The sequence below is a fragment of the Scophthalmus maximus genome, chromosome 7, assembly GCF_022379125.1.
Source record: "Scophthalmus maximus strain ysfricsl-2021 chromosome 7, ASM2237912v1, whole genome shotgun sequence".
Classification (NCBI taxonomy): Eukaryota; Metazoa; Chordata; class Actinopteri; order Pleuronectiformes; family Scophthalmidae; genus Scophthalmus; species Scophthalmus maximus.
In genome coordinates this window covers 25807501-25831500 of record NC_061521.1, presented here as the reverse complement: position 1 = coordinate 25831500, position 24000 = coordinate 25807501, and the positions used below count along the sequence as shown (strand labels likewise).

At 46.2% G+C, this 24000-nt stretch overlaps 1 protein-coding gene across 1 annotated transcript in view; it reads left to right on the top strand.

The window, feature by feature from the left end:
• Positions 1–24000, top strand: part of zfpm1 (zinc finger protein, FOG family member 1) — a 92154-nt gene that overhangs the window by 42518 nt on the left and 25636 nt on the right. The window contains exon 3 of the mRNA XM_035642096.2: positions 4485–4622. Coding sequence (XP_035497989.2) covers positions 4485–4622 — 138 coding nt within the window. The remainder of the gene's footprint in view (positions 1–4484; positions 4623–24000) is intronic.

Genomic DNA, 24000 nt, shown 5'->3' with positions numbered 1-24000 from the left:
CAAACAATATATACATATATACACATTATACACACACAAACAATTTAGACACACAAATACATATATACTGTGTATATATACACACAATATACACAGTCTACACACAGATGCACAAACAGTACATATACATTTTATACACACACACAATATATTCACAAACACACACACACACACATATATATATATATACACACACACACACACACACACACACATATATTGTATACACACATATACATATATATATATACACAAACACACACACACAAACACATATATATACCACCTAGCTTAAAAAATGCCATGGATTTTTTGTCTTTATATATATATATATATATATATATATATATATATATATATATATATATATATATATATATATATATATATATATATATGTATATATATATATATATATGTATGTGTATATATATATTGTGTGTGAATGGACCGGGGTGCTCAGTGTCCAGTTGTTAGTGGTCAGCAGCAGGTTCATCTCTCGTCTACTGTACCTGCGACAGACATCACACAGAGACAACATCAACAACAACAACATTGTGGAGTCGCTTCTTTCCATTTCTATCACTTCTTTATCTCTATTGTGTCTAAACCAATAGGAAGAAGAATTCACAAGGTTCAATCTTTGCTCCGGTGAATCTGCCCCCTCATGCCCCTCTTATCCCCCCCCTCCTCCCGATAGCAGAGTTTTCACTCATATTCTTTTGACTTATTCAAGATTTCACCAGCTGTGGTTCTTTTTCTTTTTTTTCTTTTTAATCTCAAAAATTCCTGCTCTTGTGAAATTTTGGGGCTGGAAGTGATAAGCGTCTGTTGGTTGGCTCGGTTTGATAAACCCATGGAAATTCTGTCAGGTGCTAATCGAGACGAGATTATAGATTAGCTAGAGGTGTGTGTGTGTGTGTGTGTGTGTGTGTGTGTGTGTGTGTGTGTGTGTGAGGTGAACAGTAGGTTATGTGTGTATTATAAGAAGAAGATGAGAGAAGTCAGGCAGATTCACACGTGAGCCTCTTTGTTTCTTTATATGTGCGTGTGTGTGTGCGTGTGTATATAAACACACACACACACACACACACACTGTTGATTTACTCCCCTCTCTCTCCTGGGGTTCCTCGGTTGCCCGGTGCGCTGCCATTATCAGTCCCCTGTAAATCAGCCATGTTTGACGAACCTGCTCTTTCAACCTGGGATCAATACCAGGTCTTTATCTGCCCGACACTGGCTAATAAAGGCAAGGCCTCTTATCCACCATCTGGAGGAGAGACACACACACACACACACACACACACACACACCGGCGATAACCGCCCTGATAACTTAAGCAAGAAACACACAGGACCAAAGCTCTCTGTTCTCTCCAGAACTCCCCCTCCTCCTCTTCCTCCTCCTCCTCTTCCTCACCCAGAGCCAGTGTATTAATGCAGAAACAGTTGTTCCACACACACACACACACACACACGTACATACACACACTTTACTTAACGAACATCTGCTCAGTGTTTCTCTCTGTTGTGGTGTTTTTTCTTTTTCTCAGAATCACTCGACAGTTGCTACGACGATCCGCCGAACCAAGTTCCTTTTTCTTTTTTTCCCCAACGAGTCGATCGCTCTTCTTCATCACAGGAAACCTGATAAACATCGCGTCACCTCAATCTGAACTCTCTTAATTGTCTGTTTCTTGTAACGTCAGTTTATCTTTTTCTTTCCACGCATCACAATCTGATCAGAGTGTGTGTGTGTGTGTGTGTGTGTGTGTGTGTGTGATGCACAGACAGACGGGTGACGGAGGCCGTCATCGCTCCTGGTTTCAGACCGTTGTCGACTGTAAAGGTGACGTGATCGGTTGATCCGTCAATCAGGTGATTGACATGATCAATTGAAGGATGAATAACAGCTGCTCCTCTGTTTTAATAATAATAATGATAATAATGATAATATTTTTCATTTGTAAAGCACTTCTCATTGTTAAAAGATCCCCAAAGTGCTACAGAGTAAAATAGGATTAAAACAAGAGCGTACAAATACAAAGTTTTCTGTATTTCTTCTTAACGTTTTACGTCTCTGTGAGTTTGTTCTGTGACAACGTCACGTTTTCGCCCCTGTGCGTCTGTTAGCAGGTCGGAGGGTTTGTTTGTCAGAAGAGTTACATTAGAAACTACGGAACATGTGTCCATGAAACTTGAGACAGAATCTCTTATGTTTTGTCCCAGATCTGGAAAAAACATGTGCAGATCCAGGAGGTTTTTTATTTAAATCTTTAAACCTCATGAGATTTTCCCAGGGGATAATATTCATGGAGGTTGATATCGTAGTTATTGTTTTCACACTCGCGCTGAAGTTTGGATATTGTTCAGAGTGATTTGTATTTGGCGAGCACCAACGCTCGCATGTCGTTGAACATTGTGAGTCCATGTAGCGGTGGACGACGACGACGACGGAGGAGGAGGACACAGAATAAACGTGTATGCGGCGGCGTGTAGAAGTTATAGGAGGAGATGTTGCCGGGTGACTTTGCCCTGCAGGTGTGACGACAGGGGGAGTTCATCTTATCACACTGATGGAGACTGTCTCGCTGTGGGGGGGTGGAGGAGGGTGGAGGAGGGCGGGGGGTTGTTGGCTGGCAGAAAAGTGTCTGTCGACTCCTGCTGATACCTGCCTCCCTGTCTCAGATGATATGGGAGATAATATTGATAATATTAAACGCAATAACTGTGTCTCCAGCTCTGCCCCCCCCCCCTCGCTCCAGCCCCTGCAGGATAAAATCAATGTGCCATTCAATGTGATTTATAGCTGAAAATAATGGCACTGTTTAGGCAGGAGGGAGGTGTGTGTGTGTGTGTGTGTGTGTGTGTGTGTGTGTGTGTGTGTGTGTGTGTGTGTGTGTGTTGATTTATTTGACAATGCAGATCCAAATCTCTCAACTGTTGCATTAATAACGACGGGGGTGTGACGGCGTCACGTGGTCGCGGGGGCGTTTATGGCGACTATTGATCGGCAGCTATCGCTGGTTATCGGAGTGGGAATGTGACAGTAAACTGGGAGGAGGGGGGATTCAGACAAAGGACACGAGGGAACGAGGAGAGGAGCCGGTTATAATGACGTCATCATGTTATTAAGAACATGTTTTCTAACCACACACTCAGTTATTGACTAAGGTCAAGTCAGTTTGATTGACAGACGTGTGCTTCTTACCAGCGACAGTGTAAAACCGTCCAATCAGAAACTGCGAGTGTCAAAACTCTGGACGTTCACGAAGAGAATAATCTGTTCACAGCAGCGAGGTTCTTCTCGCGTGATCTCGATGTTTGAGTCGAGTTATTAGAGATCGTAAAGTCTTGTTCAGATATAATGTTTAAATAAAGTTTGACTCGTTGGACACAGAAGAGTCTAAACTTTGACAGAACCATCGACAGCAGCACATTTTCTACTTTTTTATGCGAAATGACATTACTTTTGTCGCCATGGTTACAGTAATACGACCTCAAACACAGTGCCAGCGACTGGTGTCACAGACTGTTGTCGTCATGGTAACAACAGTAAACTTGAGGTCGTGTCACAGTTTGATCAGGTCGTGATCGTGAGGATCGACGACGTCCTGACGTGGACTTTGTTGCTCCACACACACGTCGTCACCTGACTTATTACCTGATTACTGAGGTCACCAGAGGTCGTGTGTCATTAAACATCCTCCGTCTTGTTTTTACTATTATTATTATTATTATTATTTCAAACATCTGGGGTTCGTTTCATGCCACTGTAGCGACAGTGAAGATTATTAGTGAGGTCAACGGTGTGTGTGTGTGTGTGTGTGAGCCGCTGTGACCTTTAACCTCCTGATGATGAAGATACTGACGATGATCATGATGCAAGAGCAGAGAACAAGTGGAGACACAGATGTTCACCTCAGATATGAAGTGACTGTGACGCAACGCAACTATTAATCTGATCAAACTAATCAGGCGTCGTGCTAATGGGGAGGCAAAGGTCAGGGTTCACACACACACACACACACACGCGCTCTGGTCCACGTGCATCAGCAGAACCACACATGGATCTGTTTGATCAGCGAGCAGGAGGCTGCGAAATCAGCTTGATCAATGGCAGCGACGATATCGCTGCTGATTAGAGGAACACGGGCAGCGTCAGTCTGCTGAGGGTGACAGGCTGAGGGGGAGGGGGGAGGAGAGAGAGGAGAAGAAGAGGGGAGGATGAAGAGGAAGAGAGAAAAAATAAACGGGTGGAAGACGAACGGAAAGAGACAAAACAAAAAGAAAGAGTGAGGAGAGAGAAGACGAATATTCAGGTGTCGTGTTACAATGCCTGTGATCGGCAGACAGGAACACACACACACACACACTCACACACACACACACACACTCACACCGAAAGACGATCCTGACGATTCGACCTGAGAGAGTCAACAGTATGTTTGACTAACGTGTGTTGTTGTGTTGTTGTGTGTCCAGAGCCCCGGACGCAGGACGAGCGAGGAGGAGGCGGAGCCAACAATGGCGACAGGGACGAGCGAGGTCCGATACACAGCGGCGGGGAGGAAGAGGACGGAGAGGAAGACGAGGAGGAGGCGTCACGGTGGAGGGGTCCAGGTCAGTTTTAGCCGGTTGTTGTTTTTCTCTCCAGGACACGTTGGCTTCTTGTTCAAATCCTCGACCAGTGAACCAAACTCTTTACTTTAGTCAACAGAAATTCAGTTTTTACGCATAATTTACTCCAAACTTTCACTTGGACCTCAGTCCTCGATCACCTGGAACTTCACAGGAACAACGTCCAGATGAAAAGTGAACGTCTAATAGTGAATATCTTAAAGGGAATGTACTCTTTGGAGTTAAAGACACGTCATATCGTCAGTAAAAAAAAGTGCCACATCCATTAAACTGGTTGGAGTTAATCTTTATTCACTACAGTTGTGGCAGCTATCGTCCACGTCCACGTCCACGACGTACGTTCTTCTCGCTGCCGACATCACTGCTCTTACCCCTCGGATCACATTCATTTTGCTGAGTCCAAAGCGACCGCGTGACGAGGTGGTTCAACCTCCGCGTGACGAGGTGGTTCATCCTCTGACGAGCTGGTTCAACCTCTGACGAGGTGGTTCAACCTCTGACGAGGTGGTTCAACCTCTGACGAGGTGGTTCAACCTCTGACGAGGTGGTTCAACCTCCGCGTGACGAGGTGGTTCAACCTCTGACGAGGTGGTTCAACCTCTGACGAGGTGGTTCATCCTCTGACGAGGTGGTTCATCCTCCGCGTGACGAGGTGGTTCAACCTCTGACGAGGTGGTTCATCCTCTGACGAGGTGGTTCAACCTCTGCGTGACGAGGTGGTTCAACCTCTGACGAGGTGGTTCAACCTCTGACGAGGTGGTTCATCCTCTGACGAGGTGGTTCAACCTCTGCGTGACGAGGTGGTTCAACCTCTGCGTGACGAGGTGGTTCATCCTCTGACGAGGTTGTTCAACCTCTGACGAGGTGGTTCATCCTCTGCCGAGGTGGTTCAACCTCTGCGTGACGAGGTGGTTCAACCTCTGCGTGACGAGGTGGTTCAACCTCCGCGTGACGAGGTGGTTCAACCTCCGCGTGACGAGGTGGTTCAACCTCTGACGAGGTGGTTCAACCTCTGACGAGGTGGTTCATCTTCTGCATGACGAGGTGGTTCAACCTTCGCGTGACGAGGTGGCTCAACCTCTGACGAGGTGGTTAAACCTCTGACGAGGTGGTTCATCCTCTGCGTGACGAGGTGGTTCAACCTTTGACGAGGTGGTTCATCCTCTGCATGACGAGGTGGTTCAACATCTGACGAGGTGGTTCATCCTCTGCATGACGAGGTGGTTCATCCTCTGACGAGGTGGTTCAACCTCCGCGTGACGAGGTGGTTCAACCTCCGCGTGAGGGGTGGTTCATCCTCTGACGAGGTGGTTCATCCTCTGACGAGGTGGTTCAACCTCCGCGTGAGGGGTGGTTCATCCTCTGACGAGGTGGTTCATCCTCTGCGTGACGAGGTGGTTCATCCTCTGCGTGACGAGGTGGTTCAACCTTTGACGAGGTGGTTCATCCTCTGCATGACGAGGTGGTTCATCCTCTGACGAGGTGGTTCATCCTCTGCGTGACGAGGTGGTTCATCCTCTGCGTGACGAGGTGGTTCATCCTCTGCGTGACGAGGTGGTTCAACCTCTGACGAGGTGGTTCATCCTCTGACGAGGTGGTTCATCTTCTGCATGACGAGGTGGTTCAACCTCTGACGAGGTGGTTCAACCTCCGCGTGACGAGGTGGTTCATCCTCTGCATGACGAGCTGCTGAGGTTCTGTTGTTGTGTTGTTGTTCTTCTGCAGGAGCTGCGACTCCGACACACACACACACACACACACACACACACACACACACACACACACACACTGAGAGGGAGGAGATAACAAGTAAATGGCCATAATTTTATTATTTATTTCTCTCTTATCGAGGTTTGTTTGGTTTATTTATTTCTCTCTGTCCGTCGTCTTCAATGAGTTAAACAATGCGAGGAGATTACCACCACCGCTCTATCTCGCACTGTTTCCTTTTCAAGCTGTGCACGTTTAGTTTCTTTCACGTGTGTGTGTGTGTGTGTGTGTGTTTTAATTCCTCTGCTGGGGAAGGAGAGAGAGAGAGAGAGAGAGAGAGAGGGAGGATGTGTTCATTATCGTCCTGTCCCAGCCTCGTCCCTTTAACAGTAATTGGAGAGATATTAATTGCCGCGCGGCGGCTGGTTGATGGCAGCACTATGATGCTCACTGATAGGGCCCCTGTCTTCCTCCTCCTCCCTCTCCTCCCCACAAACTGACTGCCGGGTGAGGGAGGGAGGGAGGGAGGGAGGATGGATGAGGGGGAGGCAGAGGGAGAGTACGGAGGGAGATAGCCCCTCTATCAGCTCCGGAGCAGGCGCTCGTCTTTATCAGGAGCACGATTGGCAAAAAGGAAACTTTGACCGGTCTGAATTTTTCTCTTATCGTCAAGACTCCCCTCCCTCCCTCCATCCATCCACCTTCTCCTCCTCTGGTCTCTCCATCACCACCTCCTCCCTCCCCCTCCCCCCTAACATACATCCCTCTCTCCGTCGTCTCATTGTTTCTTCCTCATCTCTTTCTTCTTCTTCTTCCTCGGGATCTGGAATCGCCGGTTCTTCCCGTGTTCTTTTTCTGTCTTTCTTTTCTTTTTACAGAAATGGTTTTTTTTCACCGCGTGTCACGACGACACATTTCCCCACAAACCAGATGAGAGAGAGGGAAACGTGAACCGGCTGCTTGTTGGGAATAAACAGGGTTTATCTCCCGGGAGCGTCGGAGACATTCCACATCGTCTCTCACTCTCTGGCTCCGGGGACCAGAAAGTTTTTTAATCTCCCGGGTTTTTTTAAGTCTCGTGCAGAAGTGTGACATCGTGTCCTTTATGCATAACACCTCGTTTAATACTTATACATTCGTTCAGTTCGTGGTGTTTGTCTTTCAGATCAGATCTGTTTGACAATCAAACTTTGTTTCAAACTTCTCATCTGGAGTCAGCCGTCAATCTGCCGCAGATGTCGTTTTTATATATATATATATATATATACACACACACAAATATACAGTACGACACAAAAGATGACACGTCAAACTCTGGAGACCAGAGTCGTTGCAGATGTGGCTTGTGGACCAGAACATAACGTGTGATATGAATCAGATTCACGACACGTTTCCAGCCAATCTGGCTTCACCGCGGTGGAAGTGAAGCCAGATTGGCTGGAATATGATAATATATTATAATATATATGTAATACATGGCTGCAACTGACGATTATTTTAAGAGTCTTTGAGCATTTGGAAAAGCGCTGTATGAATTAGATGTATTATTTTCATTATGGATTCATCTGTCGGTTATTTTTTTCTATTAATCGATTCATTGTTTGGTGAAAAATGTCGATCGTGTTTCTCAAACCACCAACATGATATTTAGTTTTGTCCACATACCAAAGATATTCAGTTCACTGTCACAGAGGAGCAAAGAAACCACAACATATTCATATTTAAGAAGCTGAAATCAGAGAATTATTACTTTTTTTTCATGAAAACCCATTCATCGATTTTTAAAATAGTTGGAGATTGATTTGGTAATCGATTACTAATCGATTAACTGTTGCAGCCCTAATGTAATATAAAATAAGTCATATAACGTTAATTCAGATGATCATATTCCATATGCACAAATCTGTTCATTTCAAACAGAAAGTCTTAAATTCTCTGAATATTAATCTACTTAAAAGTTAAAGTTATGTGGTTTATTTGACTCTGAAATGACAATTTCTCCTAAATATGAACATTTACACTTCATTTATCTGTTTGTTTTCTAACCTGGTGATAATAATCTTGAGTTCATGCAAGTAATTTATTGTCAATAATTCCTCCTCGTCTGATATTAACATGAAACAGAGGAAACAACAGCAGCAGCAGATTAAAATTCATCTTCTCCGTTTCTTCTTCCTGCTCCGAGATAAAAACTGTTCATTACTGGACCGGCCACGTTCCTCCTCGTCGTGTAATGACTTGTTTACACGTCAATCTGAATGAATTCCTCGAGTCATTGATGATCGTCGTCGTCGAGGACGAATCGTTTCTCCGTCGACAACAAATTCAGATTTAAATGTCTCTGGCTCTTTTTCTTTTTCTTCATCTTTAAAACAATGGAGCCGACGTCTGTTTGTGTCCTCGGTCACTTTGACGAGGAGAAGTCGAGGTGGGAGCTCGTCCTCCCTATCGGGGGATGAGGGGAGATATGCTAAAGCCGCCTTTTTAATCTTCAGTGTGTCCATATACTGCATGATATGCAAAATAAATTATGAGGAGGAGGAGGGAGGGAGGAAAAGTATCTTTTGAAATGACCTTGCGAGCTGCAGGGTTCAATATTTTCTCCCTCGCCGCTTAAAACATTCTTGATATGCAAAGTGGGTTTCACAGTAATCCCTCGTCGTCATTGGCCGGCTGGCGGTCGGTCGGTCGGTCGCCGCACAGCCTCTCTCCCCGTCACCGAGCGGTCGGTCCAGCAGCTTCGTGAATATGAACGAAAAGGAAAAGAGCTTCACATCCAAAGGACGAGGTTCAGAGAGCGCGTGATGACGTCATCGTGTAAAAAGGATTTTCTGATCAGTTCAAATCCATCAGTTGACAAAATGAATCCGCAGCCGTTTTGATGATCAGTTAATCAATAAAGTTTTTTAGTTCAAGGAAAAACACCAAACTTTACTTCGTCCCTGCGTTTGTTTCTCGTTTGTTGGAATCGGCTGCTTTGTTTTTTTTTTCAGTGTCGTTTGGACAAAATCAAAGAGAATTTTCTTTTTTCTTTTACATCATAAAGACCAAACAATCAATCAAGTTAATAAAGAAAAATAATTGGCACATTAATTAGCTCTGAACATAATCACGCGCTGCAGCCTCAACTGGTGAATGAGCAGCGTTTCTCTTCTATCGCCGGTCGTCGGTTGGTGGATTGTGAAAAAAGAAAAGAAAAAGATATTCATAAAGTTTTCCATCGTCCCCGTCGGTCTCTCTGTTGTTCCTGTCTGGGCGTGTGATGCGTTCAGGGACCAGGACTGTAATCGACCTGAGTCTTTGTCGTCATTTGTTTGTTGTTATATTTCGATATTTCAGTCATTTATTTGTCGCGTGCTACTTGGCAATATTCAAATATTTGCTAAATGAATCACATTTAAATTAAATAGACACCTCCCATCATCCTAACACAATCTTACTCTGGGATTTGAAGCTTTGTTTGATAATTATCTTTCGTCAAGTTAATACAAAGACGTCCCGACACGAAAGGTTTGTGTCCTTCGCTTCACTTGCTTGAGTTCAAATATACGAACTCGAGTGAAATATTGGCCTGATGCGCTGAAGCCAGTGAGCGTCGACCTCCTCCCCCCACTGTCGTCTGACGTCCTATCACAAACACCAGTTGCTACTTGTCTTTGCGGGGCAGGAAGTGAGCGGGAGGGTGGACGTGAGCTTAAGCCCCAGTTAGCACAAGAGCAGTTCATGTTTACATGACCTTTATGAAATCTGAAGGACTTTTCTCTCTGTTCTGTTCGGTGTTTTGTTCTTTTCTTGTTTGAATGCAGGACCATGAACCTGACGACTCTACAACCTGCTCCTCGCGATTACTGTTCATTATAGATGAAGCTGCCGCGTCTTTTTCTGGATGAGTTGTTTGGTCCGTCACAGATTCCCCTGCTCCCGGCGGACGCCTTCAAATTACTATCACATGAGACAAAGACGTGGCAGTGAATTCCCCCAGCAGAGAAACGATAACTGAAGAATATCTGGGTTGTTTTTTTTGCCTGATCAATGATTTGAACAGCGTCAGGGAGGGAGTGAGGGATGGAGCGAGGGATGGAGCGAGGGATGGAGCGAGGGATGGAGCGAGGGATGAGGGAGGGATGGAGCGAGGGATGGAGCGAGGGATGGAGAGAGGGATGAGCGAGGGATGGAGCGAGGGATGGAGCGAGGGATGGAGCGAGGGATGGAGGGAGGGATGGAGCGAGGGATGGAGCGAGGGATGGAGCGAGGGATGAGGGAGGGATGGAGCGAGGGATGGAGAGAGGGATGAGCGAGGGATGGAGCGAGGGATGGAGGGAGGGATGGAGCGAGGGATGGAGGGAGGGATGGAGCGAGGGATGGAGGGAGGGATGGAGCGAGGGATGGAGCGAGGGATGGAGCGAGGGATGGAGCGAGGGATGAGGGAGGGATGGAGCGAGGGATGGAGCGAGGGATGAGGGAGGGATGGAGCGAGGGATTGGGGGATGAGGAGAAGGTGACGGAGGGACGAGGACCAGGATAAGTGGTTTGGAATAAAGAAGTACAATATTGAGGTAAGAGCTCGGAGATAAACCAACGACGGGGTGAAATGAAACGGGGCCAAATGTTCCAGGATCAATGAGAGCGAGAGACGAGGGGGTGAGAGATTTTAATAGGTAGTTGGGAGATAGTGAAATGAGAGGTGAGCGAGGGGGAAGTGGGCGAGGTGAGGAGACGGAGAGATGAGGGAGATACAGTGAAGAAATGACAGCTCCGAGGTTAAAGAGAGGTTTGACTTTGATGGAGAACGTTTCTTAGCCAATCTTGACTCTTCCTTTAACGGATTAGTTTGGGTTCATTATAAATTCCAACGTTATAATTTACAGCGACAAATACCAGAGGGAAACTTAACGTAATGCAAATTTTAGCCACGGTTAGCTGTTGTTGTTAGCGCTCCAGTGAAGACACAAATATCTTTGCAACTATTTGATGTGTTGGTGCAAACATTCTTTGTCCCAAGAGGATAAACCCAGTTGTCTTCGGTGATGATCCCCAGACGTTTCTCCGGCGCCACCAGCAGTTCAGATGTTACACTAATATCTCTGTGTCTACTGGATGAACCTAGCACAAGATTTATTTTCATGGTCCCCAGAAGATTAATCCTACTGAGTCCGATTCTTTGGTCCATGTTAGGATGCTAAACTTAGCATGCAGCTCACTAGCATGGCTCTAGCGTGGTTGTAGGCTCTTATGATTGCAATGAGAAATCATTAATAATGAAAGTGTCTGCACTCAGGCGATACATTTGCTGAATTGACAATATATTCATATTGTCACCAAACTCCCACAGCAACACAAGAAGCAGATCTCTGAGACAGTGGGATTACGTGTCTCTTTCACACCTTCCACCTTCTCTTCCCTCCCTCCATATCTCCCGCCGGCACACTCCCGCTCCGGTTCCCCCTGCGAGCAACCCTGTCAATTCCCCCGTCAATCAAAGCGCTGGAGGACACGTGATTGGTTGTCATTTGACCCAGAGGGCTCGTCTCGTCGTCGGCGAGGTGGAGATACCTCGGGGAAAAAAACAACTCTGCGGCATCTCGTCCCACAAACTGTCCGCCGAGGAAGAGTTCATCCGGCCGACGCCGTGTCTACGCTCGTTAGCCTGAAGCTACGTTAGCATCGCAACTGATCAATCAACAATTAATATTATTTTTTCAATTGATTTATTCATATTTTGGTTCATTCTAATTTTCTCAAACCAAAGGATCTCAAACTTAAATGTCTTTTGGTTTTTTCATAAAACAATATTGAAAAACAAGAAAATCTTTTGGAACTAGAGTCTTAAAAGTACTGTTTTTACTCGGAGCACTCGAACGCAGCAGCATCGCCCTCCACTCTCGTTCTATGCTCCACAAATTGTGAGTGACACCCTCACTCTGTCACTCTGTCCTCTCGTCTCCTGACTCGTCTCTCAGGCCTGTCTGGACGTGTCACCTCCCCCCCCCCCCCTCCCATCGGACCGTCAATCACACTGCATATACACCACCAATACACATCCGCTGCTTTATTGGTCTATGTGACTGTATATGGACTATAATGTACAAAATGAACATCATATATTGAAGAAGACTTGAAACTAGAGATTGAACCATAAACTCCTCAGGAAAAGAACTGGTCATTTTCTCATGGACTTCTACAGAAACAACCAGTTGAGTCGCCCACTGCTGGTCACTACCCAGAATACAGGCGTCTGTGAAGCAGTCCTGATGTGGGCGGCTGCTGATACTAATAAACTAAATCTAATAAATCCACTGTTAAGCAGCTAAAACAAAATGAATTCAAACAGTGGCTCGAACCCTGAGGACGTTTCTTCTCTGTCTTTTTCCGTCCTGATGCTTCAGCAGCACGTGAGAGCAGCGGAGCAGAGAAAACGTTTTTCACATCCTCATCATATCAATGTCTTATCGCCGTTCTCTCTCTCTCTCTCTGTGTCCCTCTACAGTATCTCTCTCTCACCAGCTTCCTTCCTTTATTAGACAACAATCACTGACTCCAGTCAGAGAGAGAAACACCCGCTATTGTGGCAAAATATGCTGAAATAAATTCGGGCTATGAAACCAGACGTTGATATTAATATTGAATCTACATTCATTTTGCTTTCACTGACAGTGAGCTTTTTGTTTCTTGGTCTATATGTTGGACAAACACAGGAAAATTGAAATACTTTTCCATACGTTTTTTTTGGGGTCCGATACAGATATTAAGAAGTAAAAGTATTCCGATACTGATGTATAGGCCAAAATATAAAGTAAATAAAAAATTGGCTGTGATTCCTAATATGTCACTGTCAAGAAATGTAATTGAGGCTTAATATTTTACACTTTAATGAGGGAAAATACAAATAGAACCAACCTGAAAATAATATACATGAAATATAAAGTGCACGTCTTTTTTTCCATTGTCTATTCTGTAAAATGAAGATTTTCATAACGGCAAACAAACGCACATTCCGGTACGTCGGTAAAAGGCTCATTTCAGCTGATCTTTATCAGCCATTTAATAAATGGGTCGGGCTCCAGGTTATTGTACATATGTAAATAGGTGTAAGTGTTCAAGGACCTCAACTGAGAATCTTCTTCTAACTCATTCCCTCAGAGACGCCTGGAGAGGAATGTGATGCTTCACCGCTGCTTGTTTAAAGAGAAACTCACAAAGTTAAGAACTGTGATCTCAGATGCGTCCTGGCCGTGGCGACAGATGATTCTGGATCCAGATCCTGGAATGTTCTGAAGGATTCTTGAGACGAGGGCAGGTCGGCTCAGCCCTGGCCGAGGTCTGCGCCCTCACGGAGCGGGCGAAGTCGATTCAATGATGCGAGTACACACGAGTTCCAGGCGGCAGATACTTCAACTCTTTGTGCCCGCGTGACGCCGTTGTCACTAAAAGCTCCTCCCGACGTCACGCTGTGTTTACTCAGGAACTCTAGCTTCGTGTTCGCTGCTCTGGACGTGAGCAGCTGGGCGATCGAGGTTCAGCAGCAGGATCGTAAACCTGCACGTGTGAATCAGATTCTTCAGCTCTTCACTCCCTTGTCGAACCTCTAAACGACCCCGAGCGTGTCGAGCCCAAGTCTCCCGCTCCGTAACTTTCCCTCCTCGCCTCCCGCCCCGTGCCGGCGCCCGATACCGGCGCCCGATACCGATACCGGCGCCCGATACTGGCGCCCGATACCGGCCTGATTGAAATGTCCTTTTTTTTTTTTTTTTCTTTCCGCAGGAGCCAGAAGGAGTTGTTAAATCAGACCACGAATTAATGATTGAATTAATTATCGGAGTCACATACCGTACAATTAATTCTGTGGCTTTGCCTCAGTCTTTTTTCTCCCCTCTCTCTCTCTCTCTCCGCCGCCCGACTGTGTGTCGAGAATGTCAAGAAACATTTTCTAATTAATTTATGTGATTATCAGGGATAGTTTCTGGAAGGTCTCCACTTTCAATTTGTGACAGGCGGGGCGGCGAGAGACGGAGGTGGATGTGCCCTCACACACACACACACACACACACACACACACACACACACTCACTCACACACTCACACACACACACACACACTCACACACACACACACTCACACACTCACACACACACACACACACACTCACACACTCACACACACACTCACACACTCACACACACACACACACACTCACACACACACACACTCACACACTCACACACACACACACACACACACACACACTCACACACACAAACTGAAGTTTGTACTTTAAAAAGGAGCTTTTCGTTGCTAAAACTCTTAAATCCACAAAACAGATGATATTGCGTATCAGGCTGAAGTGAGTGATGCTGACTGTGTCGGCCATTTCTTTTCTTTTCTCCGGGACTGTGCACAATGTCAACGACCGTGATCGGGGCCTGAAGGCGGATCCTGTTTCATTACGTAATCTAGAGGCCTTTTATCATTTTTTTGAATACGATTATTACATTATTATCTTCTGATATAAATGTTTAATCGAATGAGCGGAAAAGCAAATCTGCGACCAGACGGAACCTGGTTGCAGAGAAAAGAGGAGTTTTGAAATGCTCGACTTGGTCACGATGTCATAAGATTCCTGAAAACGCTGCTGGTCTCGTTTTAATTTGAATTCTCTGGGTTTGCCGTTTATTCCGGACGGACAGAAGCGACGAAGCCCCTCGTTCTCTCCCTGATCCGTCACGACTCGAGGACCGGGGGTGAAGGCTAACACTTCCTGTCAGTAACAGCTCCAAGAAAATAAGAAAAAAATCCCTGCTCTGACTTTTCCACCATCGCTGCTCCTCTTTCCTCGTATTTTCTGTAACCGAGCGACCGATGGCAGAGGGGGACGATCTGCTTCCTGTTCACACCGCCCAGAGAGTTGGGTGAATCAGGATTTAACGGGAGAAGCTCACGGAAGGTGACGTCCCTGAACTCAACCACCTCCGCTGGAAAAAGCCATTATTTTCGCCTTGACGGGTCCAAGGGGTCACCGGGATGATGGCCTGAAACAAAACATTCATAACCACAGAAATGACCGTTCCAACAGTCGGAGGAAGAGGAGGAAGAGGAGGACTCATCTCCTCCACAGTAGCCCTGTCACTTGTTCTCTCTTCACCCCCTTCGTCCTCTGAACAGAAAAGAAAATTCTTTTACCCCCCCCCCCCCCCCCCCCCCCCCCTCCGCTCCTCATTTTATCTTTCTTCGCATATTTGTGAATTTGCATGTTTGCTTCTTGCTCTTTTCTGCTGGTGTATGTGTTTTGTAGATAAAAGTTCAGCAGTGCAGTTAAGAGAAATTAGTTGGGTAAACAGTGGTAAATGTCAATGATAAAGTTCCGTTGAAGCTCATCTGATTAGCGGCGGCGAACGCAGGTGTCTTATCTCGCCTGTGCAACAGAGGGTAAAATGGAAATGATTGCGTGGTCCTGAGCAGCAGATGTCTATCCCCCAGAAATGTCTATCTGCCGCGGAGCCCAGCCCGCCGGACTCCAGGGACCCCGGGGGCCGATGGTGGAGAGGAGGAGGAGGAGGCTCAATCAGGTCGCGCTTGTTCCTGGATCGAGGCCTTTTTTTATCAGGCGACGTGATGAATAACGTCAGTGGTCATTAATGCGAAAAAACGCTCAGGGAGAATTCAATAACGCGCAGTTTAGACTTTCGTCAGCATGCTGAAACAAAGGTGGTGAATTCAACCAGTTCTGGTTGCACATTGATATGAAACCAGTTTCTTTTGAGGTCCACATGTCTAATTTAATCCATAAAACTATTCTGGATCAACACGTGACCCATTCTTGGTTTGTGAAGAGAATCCTACATCTTGGTCGAGAGAAACAAATCCATAAAAAGGCTTAAATGGGTTTGTAGATGCTGAGAGATCTGATAATTAAAGGGTCCTTCCCATTTCCCCTTACTTGTCCCTACACCTTTTCCTTACACCTTGTCCCTACCCCTTGTCCTTACCCCTTGTCCCTACACCTTGTCATTACACCTTGTTCCTACACCTTGTCCCTACCCCTGTCCTGAAACCTTGTTCCTACACCTTGTCCCTACACCTTGTCCTTACACCTTGTTCCTACACCTTGTCCTTACACCTTGTTCCTACACCTTGTCCCTACCCCTTGTCCTTACACCTTGTTCCTACACCTTGTCCCTACCCCTTGTCCTTACCCCTTGTCCCTACACCTTGTCCTTACACCTTGTTCCTGCACCTTGTCCCTACCCCTTGTCCTTACACCTTGTCCCTACCCCTTGTTCCTACACCTTGTCCCTACCCCTGTCCTGAAACCTTGTTCCTACACCTTGTCCCTACACCTTGTCCTTACACCTTGTTCCTACACCTTGTCCCTACCCCTGTCCTTACAACTTGTTCCTACACCTAGTCCCTACACCTTGTCCCTACACCTTGTCCCTACCCCTTGTTCCTACACCTTGTTCCTACACCTTGTCCTTACACCTTGTTCCTACACCTTGCCCCTACCCCTTGTTCCTACAACTTGTCCCTACACCTTGTCCCTACACCTTGTTCCTACACCTTGTTCCTACACCTTGTTCCTACACCTTGTCCCTACCCCTGTCCTTACAACTTGTCCCTACACCTTGTTCCTACACCTTGTCCCTACCCCTTGTCCCTACACCTTGTTCCTACACCTTGTCCCTACACCTTGTCCCTACACCTTGTTCCTACACCTTGTTCCTACACCTTGTTCCTACACCTTGTCCCTACCCCTGTCCTTACAACTTGTCCCTACACCTTGTTCCTACACCTTGTCCCTACCCCTTGTCCCTACACCTTGTTCCTACACCTAGTCCCTACACCTTGACCCTACACCTTGTCCCTACACCTTGTTCCTACACCTTGTTCCTACACCTTGTTCCTACACCTTGTCCTTACACCTTGTTCCTAAACCTTGTTCCTACACCTTGTTCCTACACCTTGTCCTTACACCTTGTTCCTACACCTTGCCCCTACACCTTGTTCCTACACCTTGTCCCTACACCTTGTTCCTACACCTTGTTCCTACACCTTGTCCTTACACCTTGTTCCTACACCTTGTCCCTACACCTTGTTCCTACACCTTGTTCCTACACCTTGTCCCTACACCTTGTTCCTACACCTTGTTCCTACACCTTGCCCCTACACCTTGTTCCTACACCTTGTCCCTACACCTTGTTCCTACACCTTGTTCCTACACCTTGTTCCTACACCTTGTCCCTACACCTTGTTCCTACACCTTGTTCCTACACCTTGTCCTTACACCTTGTTCCTACACCTTGCCCCTACCCCTTGTTCCTACACCTTGTTCCTACACCTTGTCCCTACACCTTGTCTACCAATATCTCATGTACTATGACTCAAGAGGAAAAGTCTGAAAGAAGCTGTTGTAAACTCCACAGAGTTGAACGTAGAAGTACATATTTTCCCGTACTGATAGCTCCGCAGTATTTTCCCACGAGAGCGAGGGAACGGGAGTGCGACGTGTTGGGATTTGTTCATTCAGCAAAAGGTTAAGCCCCACCTATTAGCGCGGGGTCGGAGCAGCACGCAGATAAAGATTTCCTGTTGTGCGGTGTCAAAAAATCAATAGCTCCGCCGCGATGTGCTCATTTGATATCAACAATAGTCTTTTAAAAAAAATCAATTAGGCTTGATAGAGAAGAACATCAGTGTTGGGTTACACCTTATTTTCACATTGATATCCAGTAAGACAGGCTCGATGACCAAGTCCTGTGTCTTTACTTGGTTTAATTATACATGTCTGAATGGAATATTTCCGTTTACATTTACAAATCATTGTCCGAATCGGGTTAATATCAGAATGTTGCAGTCAATGTAAACATAGTCAATGTTAGACTTTACTAGAGTAATTACCTTACAAATATACACAATACACATGAATATTGATCAATTGTTTGGTTTTTAATATTTCAGAAAATATTGAAAATTTGTTTTAAATTATTTGTTACAGCAAAGGTACAGAAACAAAAGTCCTTCAGGAAATCTCCATATTTCAGATGCTTAAAACAACAGACATTTGACTTGTATCTCTGTTATGTAATGTAGAGAAGAGAACAAGTCTCAGTTCATCACATACAAACAGTTACAACACGAGAAGTTAAATCATTTTAAGAATAGAATAGAAAATAGAAGTGGACCCAGGATTCTTCCATGCGGGACCCCACAGGCCGTCACACACTTTTGTTTTCAATGAAGCACCTGTACCTGAAAAGTGATAACTTGCTATAACTCTATACAATGAATAGCAAATTTTCAGGAATCATTGTTTCTGAATTTAAAAAAAAGAAGAAATCGTCTGAAAACAAACTTCTGAAGTGTTTAAATAAACACTGACAGCTTCTTAGAGAAATCAGTTTATGATCCTTCTCAATGTTGTGGACAGTTTCCACTAAATAACTTGTATTAATAATCTGACATGTCAGTTAAGATAAAGAGCCCGTCCACAGATTTAATTAATTTTCCTTACAGGTTGACTGTACATGATCATTGAGTTACGCTTGTGTCCCTCCTATTGATTACATAAATAAATAAATATTGGTATTGTTTCAAAAAACTCAGTAACAACATCATCAACGCTGTCCTGGTCTGCTCTGAATGGCGGTCTGCCACCCTCTGCTCCGTACCCCCCCGCCCACACACACACACACACACACACTCATCAGTTAATTGCTTTAGTCGTTTCATTAATGACAGACTGATTGTTTTATTGTGTTGCTCATCAAAGAGGCCTGGACGCCCCAGTGGCTGCTGAAGCGTCCGTATTGATAAGCCTTTGTGCCTGTGTGTGTGTGTGTGTGTGTGCGTGTGTGTGTAGCTGGTGACAGCGTGTGTATATTGATGTGATGGTGTGTGTGTGTGTGTGTGTGTGTGTGTGTGTGTGTGTGTGTGTGTGTGTGTGTGTGTGTGTGTGTGTGTGTGTGTGTGTGTGTGTGTGTGTGAGGATGCAAAATGTCACCTGTGTCATCTTTATGGACCAGTGTGTGTATTGAGAGATGTTTACGTGCTTCTATAGTCAGTAAAAGTGGTCGACCGATCTTTTTCAGGGCCGATACCGATTATTACTGATCTAAGAGATCGATATCCGATATTTGTCTGCGGTAAAAAAGTGTCAAAAGGCGTCAAAATTTAGAATAACACAAACTCTTGACACGAAACTTTGTTGAAATGCCTTAAAGCAAATGTTTAATTCACAGAACCTTTCAACACGACCTTAACACAGTGCACAAAGTGCAGAAAGCTCTGAGCAGCTTTATTAGGAAGATGAACAAACAAGCATGGACGGCACATAAATACCGATAATCATGAAAAATTGAATATCGGCTCCGCTACTGCCAGCCCTGGTTTTCCGTCCTACGAAGCTGGTTCTCGTCTTTCCGGGGTAAATCACCATGGTAACTTACGCTGAACGGCTAACCTGCTCTGGTTAAGCTCAAGATTAGAGATCAGAACATGTCACCGGCCGCACTACTGACCAATCAGATCTCTGGAAAACAAGGGTCATCATTTCTACAGGATCCTGACTGGGACAAAAGAGTTTAGAGTAAAAGAGAGAAATAATAAATCGCAGCAGATATTTATAGATGAGTGGAATCATGTTGCTGTTCCAGACTTTTCATGTGTCCAACTGTTTTTTTAATAAACTGATATCCAGCTTCATAGTACAGGTTATCCAGGATGGTCAATGTTCGGTCAAGTCAACCCAGATAACCAAAAAAATATCCTGGGTATGTTGGACTCGCTTCGCAGATGGCAGAAAAAAAATGTGCGTTCTCTGCAGAACAACTACTCCTCAGGTTTCCTCTAATCCACAAACCGGATTATGGAAACCAGGTAGAAAAATCAGTTGGCAGGAGGAAGACGACTGTAACCTGCTCACTGTATAGTGCAACACAGTCACTGTGAGGTCGAGTGTGTGTGTGTGTGTGTGTGTGTGCGTGTGCGTGTGCGTGTGTGTGTGTGTGTGTGTGCGTGTGCGTGTGCGTGTGTGTGTGTGTGTGTCAGAGGTAAATCAGTGAAGCTGTGTGGATACAGTGGAGCTGGTTGACGATGATAACACGTCCGATCAGGCCTGTGCTCTTTGGATTGGGTCATCAACAGAAAGCCTGACAGCAAGAGTGATGTGTGTGTGTGTGTGTGTGTGTGTGTGTGTGTGTGTGTCTGTGTGTGTGTGTGTGTGTGTGTGTGTGTGTCTGCGTGCACACTCACGTATCATACAGAGCAACGGCGGCAGTCGCAGCCAGTGCAGCCACGTTGATAAGGAGCGCTGGGTTATTGTGCAGGTCTGTGGTGGGCGGGAGGGGTAATTAACAGGGATTAGGATTGTTGGAGGCCCCACGTTACCCCAGTGAACACAGTTGACCTGCTGGGATTAGCTGAGTGCTCATTAAGTGGAGGTGCACTGATAGCACTTTCTCTCTCCGTCGGTGGGAGACGCCGGCGTTTTACCAACCAGACTCTTATCCCGTCTGTGATTAACCAGTTACACTTCATCATTTACATATACGTATATTTTCTTAATCACATCATCAATAGTCATGATGTTTAATGTGTGTTTTATCAATAACATAGAAGCTTAGCTTGTTTCAATATTTGCCTGTAGAAAAAAAAGAAAGGAAAACGTCCACGTAACGACAAAAAAAATCATCATTGCTAACCAGCACCAACTGCTAATGCTAACGCTAACTGTCTGCTGACACATCTACCGTCCTCGCATGATGCTAACTTATAATGCTAACGCTAACTGCCTGCTGACACACTTACCGTCCTCTCATGATGCTAACTGCTAATGCTAATGCTAACTGCCTGCCGGCACACCTGCCGTCCTCTCATGATGCTAACTCCTAATGCTAACACTAACTGTCTGCCGGCACACCTGTCGTCCTCTCATGATGCTAACGCTAACTGTCTGCTGACACACCTGTCGTCCTCTCATGATGCGCTGCCTCTGCTGCACTGGAAGTTTCCTGTTTCTTTGCCTCACATTTGCATATTCGACAGCGATTGGTTTTCTGTATTTGTGACGAACTAAATCTAGCTTGAACAGGATTCGTTTGAATGTCAAATTGCAGAGAAGTGGAACACAGAAATCTCCTCCTCCAGGAGAGGAAGGTGAAAACACCATATACAAGTCGCCGTCGTCGATGTCCGACATGTTAGAGGACAGAGACAGAAGAACAACACTCTTTAGCTCATGTCATGTGATTCTTTGGGTCCAATCGTGGTCACGTGATCACGATTGTAGTAAAAGACTCTTGATCCATCTTGATCTAATCAAACTAAAAACTGGCCTGAGGTGATGAAGGTATCAGGTATCTCTTGTTTCAGTCATTCTACCTGACGGACGAAGTGTTTGTGTCACGACTTGTTTATAGGTTAATATCTGTGTTGGCTCTCTGAGGTCAAATCCTCACTAACTGTTTCACAATGAGGGTCAATGGAGCCGGTCGGGTTGATAAGAGAGTCCCGCGTGGAGGCGATTGGCCAACGGCGCGGCGGCAGACTGGACATTGATGGAGTGCGGAGATAAGCAGGGGGTCACGGTGGCCAAACGGAGGCCCCCCGAGGATGATAGGAGATCAGACAACCGGGTTGGACGGACGCTGGACTTCGGACTCTGACCGACGGAGGAATCGTGACCTCGCAGCCGAGATCTGACGCTGACCCGACTCAGAGTCCGGCCTCCCGAACGACGCTGTCGCCCGAAGAAGTGCAACAACTAGGTTTTGTGAAATCAAGCTTCATCCAAAACTAAATTAAATATGAAAACCCAACCGGGACCCGGGACCCGGGGCCACGTGGCAGGTCAGGTCGGGTCGGCTCCTGTTGCGTCCGTTCCAGCGTCGGTGTCACGCTGTCATTTGTCCCCGGGGCAGGAGAATGAGAAAGTGTGTGACGGCGCGACATCTACAGTTGGAGCACCGTGACCGGCAAACAGGGCGCGACGGAAACCTGTTTGACAAACTGATGCCAGTGCAAACAGATGAGTGTTGATCGGGACGGAGCAGAAACCAGCAGGTGGACTGGTTCTATGGCCTGTGTGTTGTTGTTGTTGTTGTTGTTGTTGTTGTTGTTGTTGTTGCCTTCGCCGGGGCCGTGGTGTTTTCACCCACGTTCACCTTTTTCCCAGAGATTAATTCATGGATCATGGGAATATTTAGGGGACGGATATCTACGATTTTGTGCAGATCCGCGGATTTAAATTCGGTCTCATCGGGGGAATTTCGTAAGAAGTGGGGTCTTGGCGGAGGTTTGTGTTACACTGAGTTTGTGACGTTTCCAGTTCACTGAAACATCAAAAACATATCTTCAACTGCTGTTTGACTGAGTTTTACTTCTCACCTCCCTGGATCCCTCCCACTTTCTTCCCTCTAACCACACTCCTTCCTGCTCCCTCCTCCCCTCCATAACCCTAACCCCCCCCCCACACACACACACACACACACACACACCCCTCCGCCCCCCCCACCGGCTGTGGGAAAGCCATTTTATCAGCGTCTGTCCGTTGTTCTCTGGTGGGGATAGATACAGAGAAGATAGATGAGTGTTTTGACATGGAGAGTGTTAGACAAACACTCTTATCAGACCCGCCACTTTAGACCGACCCCCCGAAACAGTCGCCTGAACCAGGGACGAGATGAGGAGGGAGGGAGGAGGAGGAGAATGTTCTTTTTTCTTTTTCTTTTTTGTCTTTCACGTTGTGTTCCCGACCAGGCAGAGACGTGGCTGGTCAGAACCAAGAACCCGGAGGCCGCTCAGCGTTTCTCCAACTCCCTTTTTGCAGAAACTTTCCTCCCAACTCTGCAGCGACAGCCACTCGCAGCTGTCTCTGGAGTTTGAAATAAATGGATCAGTCCTCGGGAGCCTGCCGGCTATCAGGCTCTATCTGGCTCTGCAGCAGGCTGCGGCCACAGCAGCCGTCACTGCCGCCGTCCCGCCGCACTTATCACTGTGAGGAAGTTTCCCCCGGTCTGAGCCGGCCAGGACACTCGCAGCTCCCCCTGCTGGCCGTCGGTCCACACTGTCCTCGCCCACCACGGGTTCAGGTCAAGTTCAGGCCACGTGATGATGGGTTGTTTCCCCCCCGTGTTCTGCAGCCTGTCAGGTGGCGTCGTGTTTCAGTCGAGGCTGGAAACTGATATTTTGATATTTTTGCCCGAGAAAACATCACATCTAAATTCGCCATAGAAGCTTTTCCAGCAGCATTTGATCAATAAGAGTGTCGGCGAGGTCAGAATCCAGCGATACTGGAGTTTTGGGGCTGATGCCGATTCTGATGTCGTGGAGTAAAACATTTACATTATTGATATATCGGCCCAATATCCTTTAAATATATATTAGAACTCTGATAACTGATATGCATTTTTGGGTGCTGATGCGGAAAAGACTGTATTGGAGAGTGACTGAATTCAGATATCGATGTATATGGACAGATAACAGGAGAGGAGAGGGAAGGAGACGGGAGAGGAGAGGAGACAGACAGGAGAGGAGAGGAGAGGAGACAGGAGAGGAGAGGAGAGGAGAGGAGACAGGAGAGGAGAGGAGACAGACAGGAGAGGAGACAGGAGAGGAGAGGGAAGGAGACAGGAGAGGAGAGAGGAGAGGAGACAGGAGA